This window comes from Carcharodon carcharias, chromosome 13, assembly GCF_017639515.1.
Source record: "Carcharodon carcharias isolate sCarCar2 chromosome 13, sCarCar2.pri, whole genome shotgun sequence".
NCBI lineage: Eukaryota > Metazoa > Chordata > Chondrichthyes > Lamniformes > Lamnidae > Carcharodon > Carcharodon carcharias.
Genome location: NC_054479.1, coordinates 133241114 through 133254440, shown reverse-complemented (window position 1 = coordinate 133254440; position 13327 = coordinate 133241114). Strand labels below are relative to the sequence as shown.

The 13327-nt window shown below is 47.7% G+C and overlaps 1 protein-coding gene across 7 annotated transcripts in view; it reads right to left on the bottom strand.

Annotated features, from left to right (window-relative positions):
- LOC121285838 overlaps nucleotides 1-13327 on the bottom strand; it is a 503016-nt gene that overhangs the window by 78278 nt on the left and 411411 nt on the right. For all 7 annotated transcript variants that reach the window (XR_005944805.1, XR_005944806.1, XM_041202716.1 and 4 more), the window contains exon 1: nucleotides 1301-1453. Coding sequence is in view for 5 of the 7 variants with exons in the window: in XM_041202716.1 (XP_041058650.1) it covers nucleotides 1301-1356 (56 nt within the window). In the remaining 2 variants the exon portion in view is untranslated. Of the gene's footprint in view, nucleotides 1-1300 lie in introns of those variants that run through there.

The following is a 13327-nucleotide window of genomic DNA, read 5'->3' as shown; positions in this document are numbered from 1 at the left end:
TGTGAGGACATACCTGGGCAATTTTCCACATAGCCGGGTAGATGCCAGTGTTGTAGCTGTACTACAGCAACTTGGCTAGGGGCACGGCAAGTTCTGGAGCACAAGTCTTCAGTACTATTGCGGGAATATTATCAGGGCCCATAGCCTTTTCAGTATCCAGTGCCTTCAGCCATTTCTTGATATCACGTGAAGTGAATTGAATTGGCTGAAGACTGGCATCTGTGATGCTGGGGAGCTCCACAGGAGGCCAAGATGGATCATCCACTTGGCACTTCTGGCTGAGGATTGTTGCAAATGTTTCAGCTTTATCTTTTGCACTGATGTGCTGGGCTCCCCATCATTGAGGATGAGGATATTTGTGGAGCCTCCTCCTCGAATGAGTTGTTTAATTGTCTACTACATCCACAACTGGATGTGGCATGAATACAGGGCATAGATCTGATCTGTTGGTTGTGGGATCGCTTAGCTCTGTCTATCACTTGTTGATAATGTTGTTTGGCATGCTCGTAATCCTGCTTTATGTCAGATTTTGCAGTCAGCAGTGACCGAATGGTACCAGCTGTTTGGTACACATGCACTTGCCCAACTGTCAACCAATTGTTGAAAAAGTGCAGTGTCCTCTACAGGGGGATTTGGTACCTGTGGGTGCAGAGCACATAACCGTATAGCTCCTGGAATAGTTAATGAACAGTGCAGAATCTGAAAGAAGGAGTGTAAGTTAGAATGTTTAATTCAATGCCAAATTATGAACAGAAAGCAGAATGTGGAGAGGGAAAGAATAGATTAAAAGAAGTATAAAGGAAATGGAAACAGAAATGGAGAAAATTGTTCCACATTTAACTGCACAAGTACAGTTACGCTTTACTAATGGTGTGTGCAGCTGGCATCACCACTATTTCAGCTGCAAACTCCAGCCCAAAGTCTAGGTATAAATTTAACCAGGGGAAACCAATAGCCTATTCAACTGTGGCAGCCATCCATCCCAGCTGAGCCCAGACCTACCTTCAACAGAATGTCACATATACAGCAGCACTTCCAGCAAGGGGTCAGTGGATACCAGTCACGAAAAGGAACCAGAGCAACATTCAACCCTTACCCTTCAGCTGCAGAGGTCAATTCCAGCACTGACCTACACGGCTCAACTACACCCTGACCTATTCAGGGGCTACCCTACCTTAAATATGTTTCATGTTACTTTTGAGAGCATTCATGAAATACATTAAACTAGTTTACATAAAACTTATGAAAAGTTCTTAACAACCATGCAATCTCTTACAATAGCCTAAATTCTTAAACTTACTTTGATTTAATACAGGAGTTCCACAGGTCTCTGAAGTACACTTTCGGCCCCAACATTCTGCCCAGGAATCTCTTTTTTTTAACGAAGTTATCAGGAAGACTGCGCAGTAGCAACTTGAATGGGTCTTGCTTCTTGCTGATGTTCTTTTACTCACACCGGGTGTTTTATTGGCATGCAGTTCTTAGCCAGGCGTGTTGCTGAGATCACATGATGGTCTAATGACCAGCCTCTGTTATCACAACAATGATACATAATGATGGAACACAGCGTGCATTCCGAAATGTACCAACATTCCAGCACCGAGAGGAGATTTCAACACCAACCCCCCCTCCACTCGCTTCTCACTGAACCATATAGGATGGTGTGGCTGGTTTACCATGCCTTGCTCTTTGAAGAAGCTATCCAACGTGCCCCATCCCCCTGCTCTTTGCCCTTTGCCCCCATTTCACATCATCTTAAGGAGGGTAAACCGGCCTTTTGCACGTCATCCAACATTTTGTGCAAATTCCTGAACCCGCCATCTTACTTATTTGCAATGAAGTTATCCGCACACTTGCCCTGTAGCTAATGTTTCTCCCCTCCCTCTTCGCTTTGCCCATGCTAAGAAGATGCTCTTCGGTCTGACATGTTTCAGGATTGGTGACGGACCCTGTTCAAGACATTAGCATTTAACCACGGTTTTTAAACCCACCCCAGCCCACCCATTTTCACCTAGCCGTAAAAGGGGCAACACCCCAATCCATAAACCCAATGACATAAGCCCTGTTGCTTCTTATGATACCAAATAACATACACTCCATGGATTATTCCTACGAAGAAAAAAAGAGGGCTTTCCAAATACAATTTTATGAAATGCAGCATCTTTTAAAAGGGGCTGTAGTGGCAATAGTTTTTTTTTGGATATAGGAGCAGTGGAAGCCTGTGGTCTGGGAATGCCAATTGAACAATGGGACTTTTGCCCATTCCAGAGATGAAACCCCCCGACCTCCCCCCCCGACCCCCCACCACCTTCAGCTGTATGCCCTTGACTTGGGTAACTGACATCTGGGAAGTCACCTTCTCCCGGAATCATACATTAAAGTGTTTATTGATGACACATAACTATGCACATATCTATAGGGTATAGCCCAAGTGATGAGCTAACTCCATGCTTACTTTGACACAGGTTTCTGTCCAGTCCACAACTGACCCTCGTCTCAGGTCATGTTTCTCTTTACATCATACCAAGGGCAGTACTGTTTCCCAGTCTCCCATTAACCCTGGTTTTGCCAGATACCCTTATACTACATCCCCCCTCCCCCACCACACCCCCCCCCCCCCGCCACCCCCCACAAGTGTTTACCCAAAACATTTCCATTACAATCATTCTACCCCTTCCCCCTCCCCTCAAGACTCTGACTTTATAAATTCAGATGGTCTGGAAGCTTTACCCTTCTTTGTTAGGGTCACCATTGGAGGAGTGGTTGATTTGGGCAACCTTTGTTGATTTGGAGTTTGAGTTGTGGTTTGCATTTCCGGCAGCTGATTGTCTTCTTCTGATTCACTCAAGTGCATAGTAGGAGGTTCACCTCGAGGGATGAGGAGGAGGGTTCCTCCTGATCACACCTGCCGACGTATGGATGAGTATGACATTGGCTGGTCATCGTCTCTCCAGACAATGACGCCCTCCCTTCCAAGGTCCCTGATCCACACCCTATCCCTTTGTGTAACTGGGGGAGTTTCTAGAGTGGTACCTTCCATGGCAGGCCAAAGCCTGCTACGGCCTGTAGGACTGTTCTTGGTCCAGAATGTTTTAGTTTCTGACTGCCAGACCTGGGATTAGTTTCTTTGGTAGTATTGGGGAGTTGGGTGCAGAGTTTTCTGCCCATCAGGAGCTCAGATGGACAATTCCACACTGCAGCAGGGTGGATCTATGTTAAAAGCGCCATAGGGAAGTCGTCATTCCTTCTCAGGAGAGCTTTAATGGTACGGACACCTTTTTCCGCCTCACTGTTCGATTATGCCTCTGACCCAAAAGTCGGATTTCTCTCGAGCCGTAGAGTGGTGATTCTGTCTTTTGTAGCCAGAGGTCTTTCAGCCACAGCTCCTTATCCGAGAGAACTGTAACACTGGCCCCTGTGCCCAATTTGAAGTTGGTGAGGTGACCGTTTACTGAGGTGTCCGCATTCCCAAAAGAGAATCCAGGATCCTTTACCTTACCCAAGAAGCACGGTTGGGTCACTTCCTGGTGTGGTACCTCAATCTCATGGATTGTCTTGGGATCTCCACCCCTCTGGGTGTCCTGGCTTTGCATAGCTTTTAGAAGTGTCCCAGCTGGTTGCAGTTGAAACACTGCACTGAAATTACTGGACATTACTCTCGCCCACTGCTCCACACTGTTGACCTGGTCACCCACCTCCTTGTGGTCGGTTTGGGTAATGCCTTCCGTGGCCTGGAGTGTCTCTGCCCCTTTCTTGCTTTACTAGTTGGACAGTTGTACCATGGCGTGCTTTCACCACATCAAATGGATCGGTGCTGTTGGCGGACTTCACACTACTTGGATGACCTTTTCTAGAGTCAGATCTTCCCTAGCCTGTAGTATACCTGAAAGGGCATTGTCAGCCACTTCAACAACAATTGTGTCCCTTATGAATTCTGAATTAGGGTCAGTGTAGTCACAGGCTTCAGCCAATCTAGTATAATTCACTTATAAAAGAGTAAACCAGTTCCCCAAGGTATTGGACACGCTTGCTGAATTTCGTTCACTAAAATTTTATTGCTTCTTAGATTAAAATATGTATCAAATGAGTTTAGAACTTCATCAAATTTATCCAAGGATTTGTTTATTCCTTGCCTTGCGATAATATCATCAGCTATTGGACCTACTGAATAAAGTAGTGTATTCACTTGTTCAACTTCTGCCTTTTTATCTAATCCTGAAGCTATCATGTATCTTAAGAATCTTTTCCGCCAAAGTCCCCAATTTTGTGTTTGGCCTGGCACTTGGATCAGTCCAGATTGGTCTGGTAATGTTGATTTGTTGTCTTTAAAGTTACTTTTAAGTTCAGATGAGTACAGCTTTAAAAGTTGTGAACATCTTAAAGGTGTCGCCGCAGTAACCATTCCATCAAAGATTCTTCCTGCGCTTGTCGCATTTTGGCAGGCTCCCGTGGCGATGGCGGCCCTGACCTCTTTGGGGTTTCGTTCTTTACAGTGATTTGTTACATCAATGATTTGGGGCCTTCCCTGTGATATCTGATGATTTTTGGGGTGAGGTTTTTTTCTCTTTGTCCACCACGTGCTACGCTGCCAATTCTGAGCCCTGGCTGGCCACGATGCTTTTTGGAAATGAGCTGCTCTGAATTTCTTACAGCTCTGAAGATTTTTAAACAAGCCCTGGCTTAGGACCGAGTTTTTTGCTCACCCCTGCTAGGTCCTTTGACTCTGCACTCTGTGGGTATTCACAATGGAGCCTCCACGAGATCTTGTGGAGCCCTCAGCTCCGCAGTGGAGCTTTTCCTTCTGCCTTTCTGCTTCCAATTCTGCACTGGAGCTTCTTTCAGACGATTTCCCTCTATGCCTTCCCTTCGGGTACTTTCAGTCAGGTCAGAATGCTGTTCCTTTAATTTTCTAGCTTTTGAATTTCTAATCCAGCTTCTCTGAGGTTCTGGATTTTTCCATTAGCTGCCACCATGTTGTGTTGTGTGTTCAGTAGGTCTCACAAAGAGATTCTGAGTCTTGTATGGTTGAACATTAACTATGTAATACATACAGGGTATAGCCCAAGCTACAAGCTAATTCCATGCTTGCTTCTACATAGGTCTCTGTCCAGTTCACAACTGACCCTAGTCGCAGGTCATGTCTTCCATTACATTGCACTGTGGGCCATCCTGTTTCCTAGTCCCCTATTAACTCTTGCTATGCTAGATACCCTTACACTACATATACTGGTTGGTTCTTATGGATAAGGATACCCTGTGCTTGCCTTTTTGGGAATTTACTTGGCTAGAGTTGAAAGGGATGGGCGTTTAACTTGGGAGGTGGGGGGAAGACATAAACACTATGGGTAAAACAGAATATAAACTACAGAAAAGGCAGTGAAAGGAATTAATTAAACAGTTGGAGAATGAATATGTTGGAAGCATACATACAATATTGGGCAGATACAGAAAGAGTCTCCTCATGGTCTATATTATCACAAAACAATCCATCATAGTTGTTCCTGCATGTATTGAATGTTCAGGGAAAATAGGAGTCAGCTTCTAAAAGATACAACGGCATATTTCATTGCATCGGATGCTCTTTGAGCGTCACATGCACATCAACTTAATTCAAGAATTGTTTGAGAGCTCGAGTGAAAAGCTTTCTTGCAGCCAAGTCATCAATTTGTGGAATAGACTGCCACCTACTGGATTAAACTCTGAAACACAGGAACATGAGGAGGCCATTCAGCCCCTCAAACCTATTCCACCATTCAGTGAGATTGTGGCTAATCTGTGACTTCATCCATTTCTCCACGTTTACTCCATATTCCTCAAAATTTTAAATTAACTACTGATCTAACATTGACTGGTGTTTGTGGAAGAGAGTTCCAAACTTCTATTCCTTTGTGTCTAAAAGCGTTTCTGAATTTCACTCTTGAAAGGTCTGCCTCCAATTTTAAACAATGCCCCATAGTCGTCGGGCAGAATTTTACATTCGGCATGTGGGGGGTGGGCCCGACACACTGGAACATAAAATGACCCACGATGACGTTGGGCATGTGTCCCGACATCACCGCGTACCCGTCTGGTATTTCGGTAGGTGGGTGCACTATGAGGACAGAGGCGCGCCCACCATTAGTTAACAGGCCAGTCAGGGCCCTTGAGACACCAACTGTCTTTGATTTTACGCAGCCCGTGCGATTTTCAGGGCACCGCACGGGCACAGTGGGCAGGCCACATTTTCAAAAACCTCACCCACGGGCGGGATAAGAGGGGTGAGTGGGCTCGCAAATGCCAGTAGTTAGTACTTTAGCTTATAACTTGCTGCTGCTTGCTTGTGTGATCAGGACAACTTCATTTCGCTTCAGAGCCGCTTTGACAGAAATAACAGGCTTCAGTTCAGGACTCCGGAGGAGATTGCGGTCTCCGCTGGAGGCACCTCCTCTGAGGAGGAAGAGAGGAGGGAAGAGAGGGCCAGAAAGGGGAGGAGGCCAGCTGTCCCTATTCAGCCTCCAGGGCAGCGACCTGTGGGAGGAGAGGCGCAGGCACAAGGGGAGCAGGGCCAACAAGAAGTCCAAGGCGGAAGGGGCCACAGAAGATGCCACTCTCCTGCTGCCAGGGTTTACAGGCGGTGATGCAGCTACCTCAATAAGTCTGAGGTGCAGTGCCGAAGGAGGCTCCGCCTCTCAAGGGAGACAGTGACCTCCATCTGTCAGATGATCGACCCTGAGATCAGCTCAAACAGTGTGGATAGACACCCCATGCCAGTGGCGCTGAAAGTCGCAGCTGCCTTCAACTTCTACGCCTCCAGCTCTTTCCAGAGGTCGGTGGGTGATCTTTGTGGAGTCTCCCAATCAGCTGTCCACAGTTGTGTCAAGCCAGTGACAGACAGTCTGTTCAGGTGGGTATTGACATTCAGTCACTACCACATGGACAAGGCCAGCCAGGCTGAGCAAGCCAAAGGCTTTACCGCGATTGCTGGCTTCCCCCATGTCCAGGGTGCTATAGACTGTACACATGACCATCAAGGTGCCAGCGTGTGAGCCCGGTGCCTTCGTTAACAGGAAGGGCTTCCACTCCATGAACGTGCAGATAGTGTGTGATCACAAGATGCTGATTCTACAAGTCTGTGCAAGGTACCCAGGCAGCTCCCATGACGCCTACATCCTCAGACACTCCCAGGTGCCGGGGCTCTTCAGTGCTGGATGAATGGCTGCTGGGTGACAAGGGCTCTCCCCTCAAAAGGTGGCTCATGATGCCTCTCCGCCATCCAAGAACAGAAGCTGAGCAGCGGTACAATAGGAGCCAGGGCTCCACAAGGGCTGTGGTGGAGAGAAGCATCGGTCTTCTCAAGATGTGCTTCCTTCCGATGCCTGGACCGTTCAGGGAGCACACTCCAATACCCCCCAGATCATGTGTCACTGATAGTGGTTGCATGCTGCGCTCTCCACAATCTGGCTCTGGAAAGGGGTGACGCAGTGGAGGAATAAGATGTTGACACAGCTGCTCTGGCTGCAGACGATGAGTCCAGTAGTGAGTCTGAGGAAGAGCACGGTCAGGAGAACACTGAGGGGATTGACGCCGACCTGGGCAACCTCCAGAGAGACAGGGATACCCGGGAGGCTTTGATCCAACGCTCCTTCATCTAGCCCACCAAAGATGAACTATCACATGCCAAGGCTGCAGGCTCCATACTCGATATGTGAGGGCAACATCTGCCTAGTTAGGAACATTAACTATGTGCCACTTCAATAAAGTTCAATAACAACCAAGTCACTCAGAACATCATAGGTTACTCTGCACCTGCAGAACTAATGAAGACCCAGAGGCTTGTTGAACACAAACACATCTAATGGTGTGGTGCCTGGCATACATAATATAAATTAATGGAAAGGTGTTCTCAATCACACCTACTCATAACTAACTTAAAAGTGGGGGAAAAAATATCATCATGATAAGCCCATGTTGTGCTTAAGGTGCTTAAAGTTTGCGTTTGCGGGTGCTTTGTCTGGGTGCTCCCACGCTCACTGGCACTGACATTGGAGCCAGCCTGCTCACTCTGCTGTCCTGTTGGCCTTGATGACCTTGGCAGGCATCCTCTGGCCCGTGGAGCCTGTGCTGGCCCCACCTGGGAGGGAGTGGCCAGAGACACGGCTGGCATCTCCCCAGTCACCACAGCCTCATCGGATCCCACAGTCACTGGCAGAGGGGCGGAGGAGCTGCTGCCCTCATCCGGAGCGCCCTGAGAGGAGCCCGCAGAAACAACAAGCAGCTGTGCGCCAATGTCAGGTTGCTTTGGACCTCCCTGCTCACCACTGATGGACGGACACCTAGCTGGGATACTTGGTGCCCAATCCACCTCCCACACCGACAGTTACCATGTGAGGACACTGCCGCTGTGAGGGCTTGCAGGTCCAAGCACATCCCCAGGAAGCCCTGATTCAGCTCCTGGAGGATTCTCTCCATGAAATTCGCCACTCTCTCCATGGAGGAGGCATTGCGCTCGGCCATGAGGGTCATTGCATTGCTCATGCTCCTCATGGACTCCTCCACATCGGAGACCATGGCACACATTCCCTCATGTACCTCCGCCAGATCCTCCCGCACACCCTGCCGGACTTCAAGCATCTGCTGCCTCAGGGATAACTTCAGAGGCACATCATCAGCCAATGACTGAGCATGTTCTTGGTCCCCAGCAGTCCTCCAATGGCCGGTGCCCTGGGCACCCTCTGCCTCCACCTGCTCCTCAAGCGAGTGTGAAGTGCCCTCGCCGCTGTGCACTGAAAACACTTTTCGTTGATTTAATGCCCACTGAGGCGCTGGTATCTGTGCTGGTGCCTGCCTGGCTGAGAGGGTGTTACACTGGTGAGTTTATATCATCTGTGCCCTCTGGGGTGAGCAGCAGTCCTTCAGGTTCCTGACCCCAACGGGCTTCTGGTGAGCCTGAGAGGAAGAACAAGGACATGTCATTTGTTGAAGTAGTCACACTGTTACTGTGCATGCCCGGCACCCGGATCAGGATGCCCTCTCTTTCCATTATCAATGGGGGTTCCATGTTCGAGGCTCACATCGATACAGAGATGACAGTGGAATGGTTGCTATGACAGACATTCTGACCTCAGTGGCCCTGCACTCTTACCTCCCTGTAGCACCCCAGCCACACCACGGCTGGTTGATCTAGGCACATGACGCCTCTCCAGCTCCAGTGCTTCCTGCTTGTATCTGGACAAGGTTAGTAGGTGGGGCAGTCCTCCACCAGTCCTCGACCTCTCAGCATTGTTATGGGATGTTTTCTCCCGGAAAGAGAGAGGAGCATTGATTAGTCCACCCTCTACCTGCATTACCATTGGCCAACCCCACCTGAGGAACACCTCACAGGGCTCAGCCGATTCATGACCCTGGAGCTGCGAGACACTCATTCCAAGCAGCCAGGGCTCACCCCCTTGCCCAGATGCTGCCTCATTGACATTTGCCACTCACCCACACTCTAAGAATTCTGAGGTCCAAGGCAGTGTGGAGGGTGGTGGGGGGGGGTTGGGGGGGTCATAACTGCTGTGCTAAGTGACCCATGCCAACACGGTACTGACCCTTCCCGATCGCAGGAGATCATTGAAGTGCTCACGGCACCGCATCCACGTGTCACCTCACCACATTGTGGCAGCTGACCCTGGATGCCACCTCCTCCGGCTGCCCTCCCTCCCTCCCGCCCTGTTCTCCAACGAAGTCCTGCATCTGTACGGCGCCGCAAACTCGAAGGCAGCCTTCGCACGGCTGCCTGCGCCATTTTTGAATCAGCCGTCGGGCTCACCATTGGACCTGGCAGACACTGAGGCCCCCTCCCCTTCCTGCTGAAGCTGGGGTCGTAGATTACGCTGGGCAGGCCTTCATTGGCCCACCCAGCGTATAATGGCGGGGCGGAGCTGATCGCGGGTGGCGGTCGGCTTCCTGACCGCTCACGTCCACTCCCATCGAGTCCGTCCGACCAGTGTAAAATTCTGGCCCTCGGCTTCAGCGGAAATAGTTTCTCTCTATCAACCCTATCTTATCCCTTTGTTAAAATAATGCAAGTAATTTAGTTTAAGCTAATTTGAACTCCCGCTTCTTTCTCCAGCCTTTAATTTATTTCAATCCTGTTCTCTTGCTTGTTTCCCTTCCCACTTATTTAGTCTAATCTCCCTCTCTGGCTTGTGCCCCCTGCCCTTCTAATGTTTCCATTTTTCAAGTTCCTGCTTTTCATTTCGATGGTTTCAGCAGTGGGTGATGACAGACTTTCCAAGTGTGCTGTATATGAGAAGCGCTCACAGAGCGGACAGAGGAAGCCTTTTAAGACAGACTGCAGCCCAACCTGCCACTGTGCTGGAGATGCTTGCTGTGGACAGACCAGTGCGTGAATGAAGTGGCAAAAGCGGACAATGCAACAATGCTAGCAGAAAGGTTTGCCTTTTATATAGCACCTTTCACAATCTCAGGATATCACAAAGCACTTTGCAATGAAGTACTTTTTGAAGTGCAGTTTGTGTTGTAAGAAGCTATTATTAAAAACGTTATAACAGGGCGCTGAGATAAATTGAAGGTAATCAGGCAGGGTCAACATGGCTTTGTGAAAGGGAAATCATGTTTAGCCAATTTATAGGAGTTCTTTGAAGAAGTAACAGGTGCCATGGATAAAGGGGAACCGGTGGATGTACTGACTTAGATTTTCAGAGGGCATTTCATAGGGTGCCCCATCAAAATTTATTGTGGAAAATAAAAGCTCATGGTGTAGGGGTTAACATATTGGCATGGATAGAAGATTGGCTGGTTAACAGGAAACAGAGTTGGCATAAATGGTGCACTTTCTGGGTGGCAGATGTGATGAGTGGTGTGTCACAGGGATCAGTGCTGGGGCCTCAACTCTTTACAATTTATATAAATGACTTGGATGAAGGGACTAATGGTATGGTGGTGAATTTGCTGATGACACAAATGTGGGTAGGAAAGTAAGTTGTGAAGAGGATGCAAGGAGGCTACAAAACAATATGGAGGTGTTAGGTGAATGGGCATAAATCTGGCAAATAGAGTATAATGTAGGGAAATGTGAGGTAGTCTATTTTGGCAGGACGAATACATAAGAGGCATATTATCTAAATGGTGAGAGATTGCAGAGCTCTGAGATGCAGAGGGATCTGGGTGTCCTAGTGCATGAATCACAAAAGGTTATTATGCCGGTGCAGCAAGTAATCAGCAAAGCTAATAGAATGTTATTATTTATTGCAAGGGGATTAAATACAAGAGTAGGGAGGTTATGTTTCAGTTATACAGGGCATTGGTGAGACCACATCTGGAGTACTGTGTACAGTACTGGTCTCCTTATTTAAGGAAGGATGTAAATGCATTAGAAGCAGTTCAGAGAAGGTTTACCAGATTAATACCTGGAACGGGCAGGCTGTCTTATGAGGAAAGACTGGACAGGTCAGGCTTGTATCTGCTGGAGTTTAGAAGAGGCAACTTGATTGAAACATATAAGATCCTGAGGGGACTTGACAGGTTGAATGTGGAAAGGACATTTCCTCCTATGGGAAAATCTGGAACTCAGCGTCACTGTTTTCAAAATAAGGGGTCGCCCATTTAGGACAAGGATGAGGAAATTTTTTTTCTCTCTGAGAGTTGTGAGACTTTGGAATTCTCTTCCTCAAAAGGTGGTTGAGGCAGCATCCTTGAATATCTTTTAGGCAGAGGTAAATAGATTCATGATAAGCAAGGGGGTGAAAGGCTATTGGGGCTAGGCGTGAATATGAGGTTAAAATCAGATCAGCCATGATCTTGTTGAATGGCAGAGCAGGCTTGAGGGGCCGAGTGGCCTACTCCAGCTCCTAATTTCTATGGTCGTATGTAATGCAGAAAACATGGCAGCCAATTTGCACACAGCAAAGTCCCACAAACAGCAATGTGAGCATGATCAGATAATCTGTTTTAGTGATGTTGATTAAGGTTCAAAACTGGCCAGGATACCAGGGAGAACTTCCCTGTTATTACTAGAAATAGTGCTATGAGGTTCAAGTCCACCTGTGAAGGCAAACTGGGTCTTGGTTTAATATCTTGTCTGAAAGATGGCACCTCTGATACTGCAGCACTCTCTCAGTACTGCACAAGAGTGTCAGCCTAAGATGTTAGGCTCAAGTCTCGAGAATGGGTCTTGAACCAAAAACCCTCTGATTCAGAGGTGAGGTGTTAGCTCTCTCTCTCTCTAAATCTACTGGAATCACTTGGCTTTTCAAAAAAAAAAATCAACACTTGGCCCTTTTGACTTTGCCCCATTTCTAGCTTCCCTTTCCTCGCCAACATCCTTGAATGTATTGTCTCCTCCCAAATTTCCTGGAACTCCATGTTGGAACCCTTCCAATTAGGTCCTTATCAAAGTCACAAATGACATCCTATATGGCTATGAAAAGATAAACGATCCCTTTTCATCCTTCCTGACATATCTACAGCCTTTGACATGTTTGAGTGCATCCTCCTCCTCCAAAGCTCTCCAATGTCATTCACCTGGGTGCAACTGCTCTCAACTGGTTCCATTGTTATCCATTTAATTGTAACCAGAGAATCACTTGCATTGGCCTACCCTCCTGCTCCTACACAGTTACCTCTGGTGTCTTAGTGATCTATCTATAACCCCTTCTTATTTCTCATCTGCATGCTACCCTCAATGATATCATCCAAAAGTAAGACATCAGTTTCCAAATGTAGGTTGATGACACCCATCTTCACCTCAGCAATACCTCTGTCAACGCCTCGACTCTAAATTTGGGAGACTGCTTGTCTCCCTGATATCCAGTTTTAGCAGAAATTTCCTCCAACGAAATATTGGGAAGATCAAAGTCAATGTCTCCCCAGCATTAAACATTAAATGTTAGGAAGTCTGAAGTCATTGTCTTTGGTCCCATCACAAATTCCATCTCCTAAGTAATGACTTCATCTCTCTCTCTGGCAGCTATCTGATGCTGAACCTGACTGTTTGCAGCCATAGAGTGATATTTGACCCTGAGATAGGCATCCGAACATACAGTAACACCAACGTTAACATCACCTCATTTCACCTCTGTTCGGTTACCTGACTCCACCCTTGCCTCAGCTCAACTACAGCTGAAACTTGATCTATGTCTTTGTTACCTCTACACATGACTACACCAATGCACTCCTGGCTGGTCTTCCACATTCTATCCTCCAGAAGCTTGAGCTCATGCAACATTCTGCAGCTCATGTCCTAACCCACACCAAGTTTCGTTCACCCATCACCCCTTGTGCTCACTGACCTACACTACCTCCCGGCTAAGAAACAGCTTGATTTTAATATTCTCATCCTGTT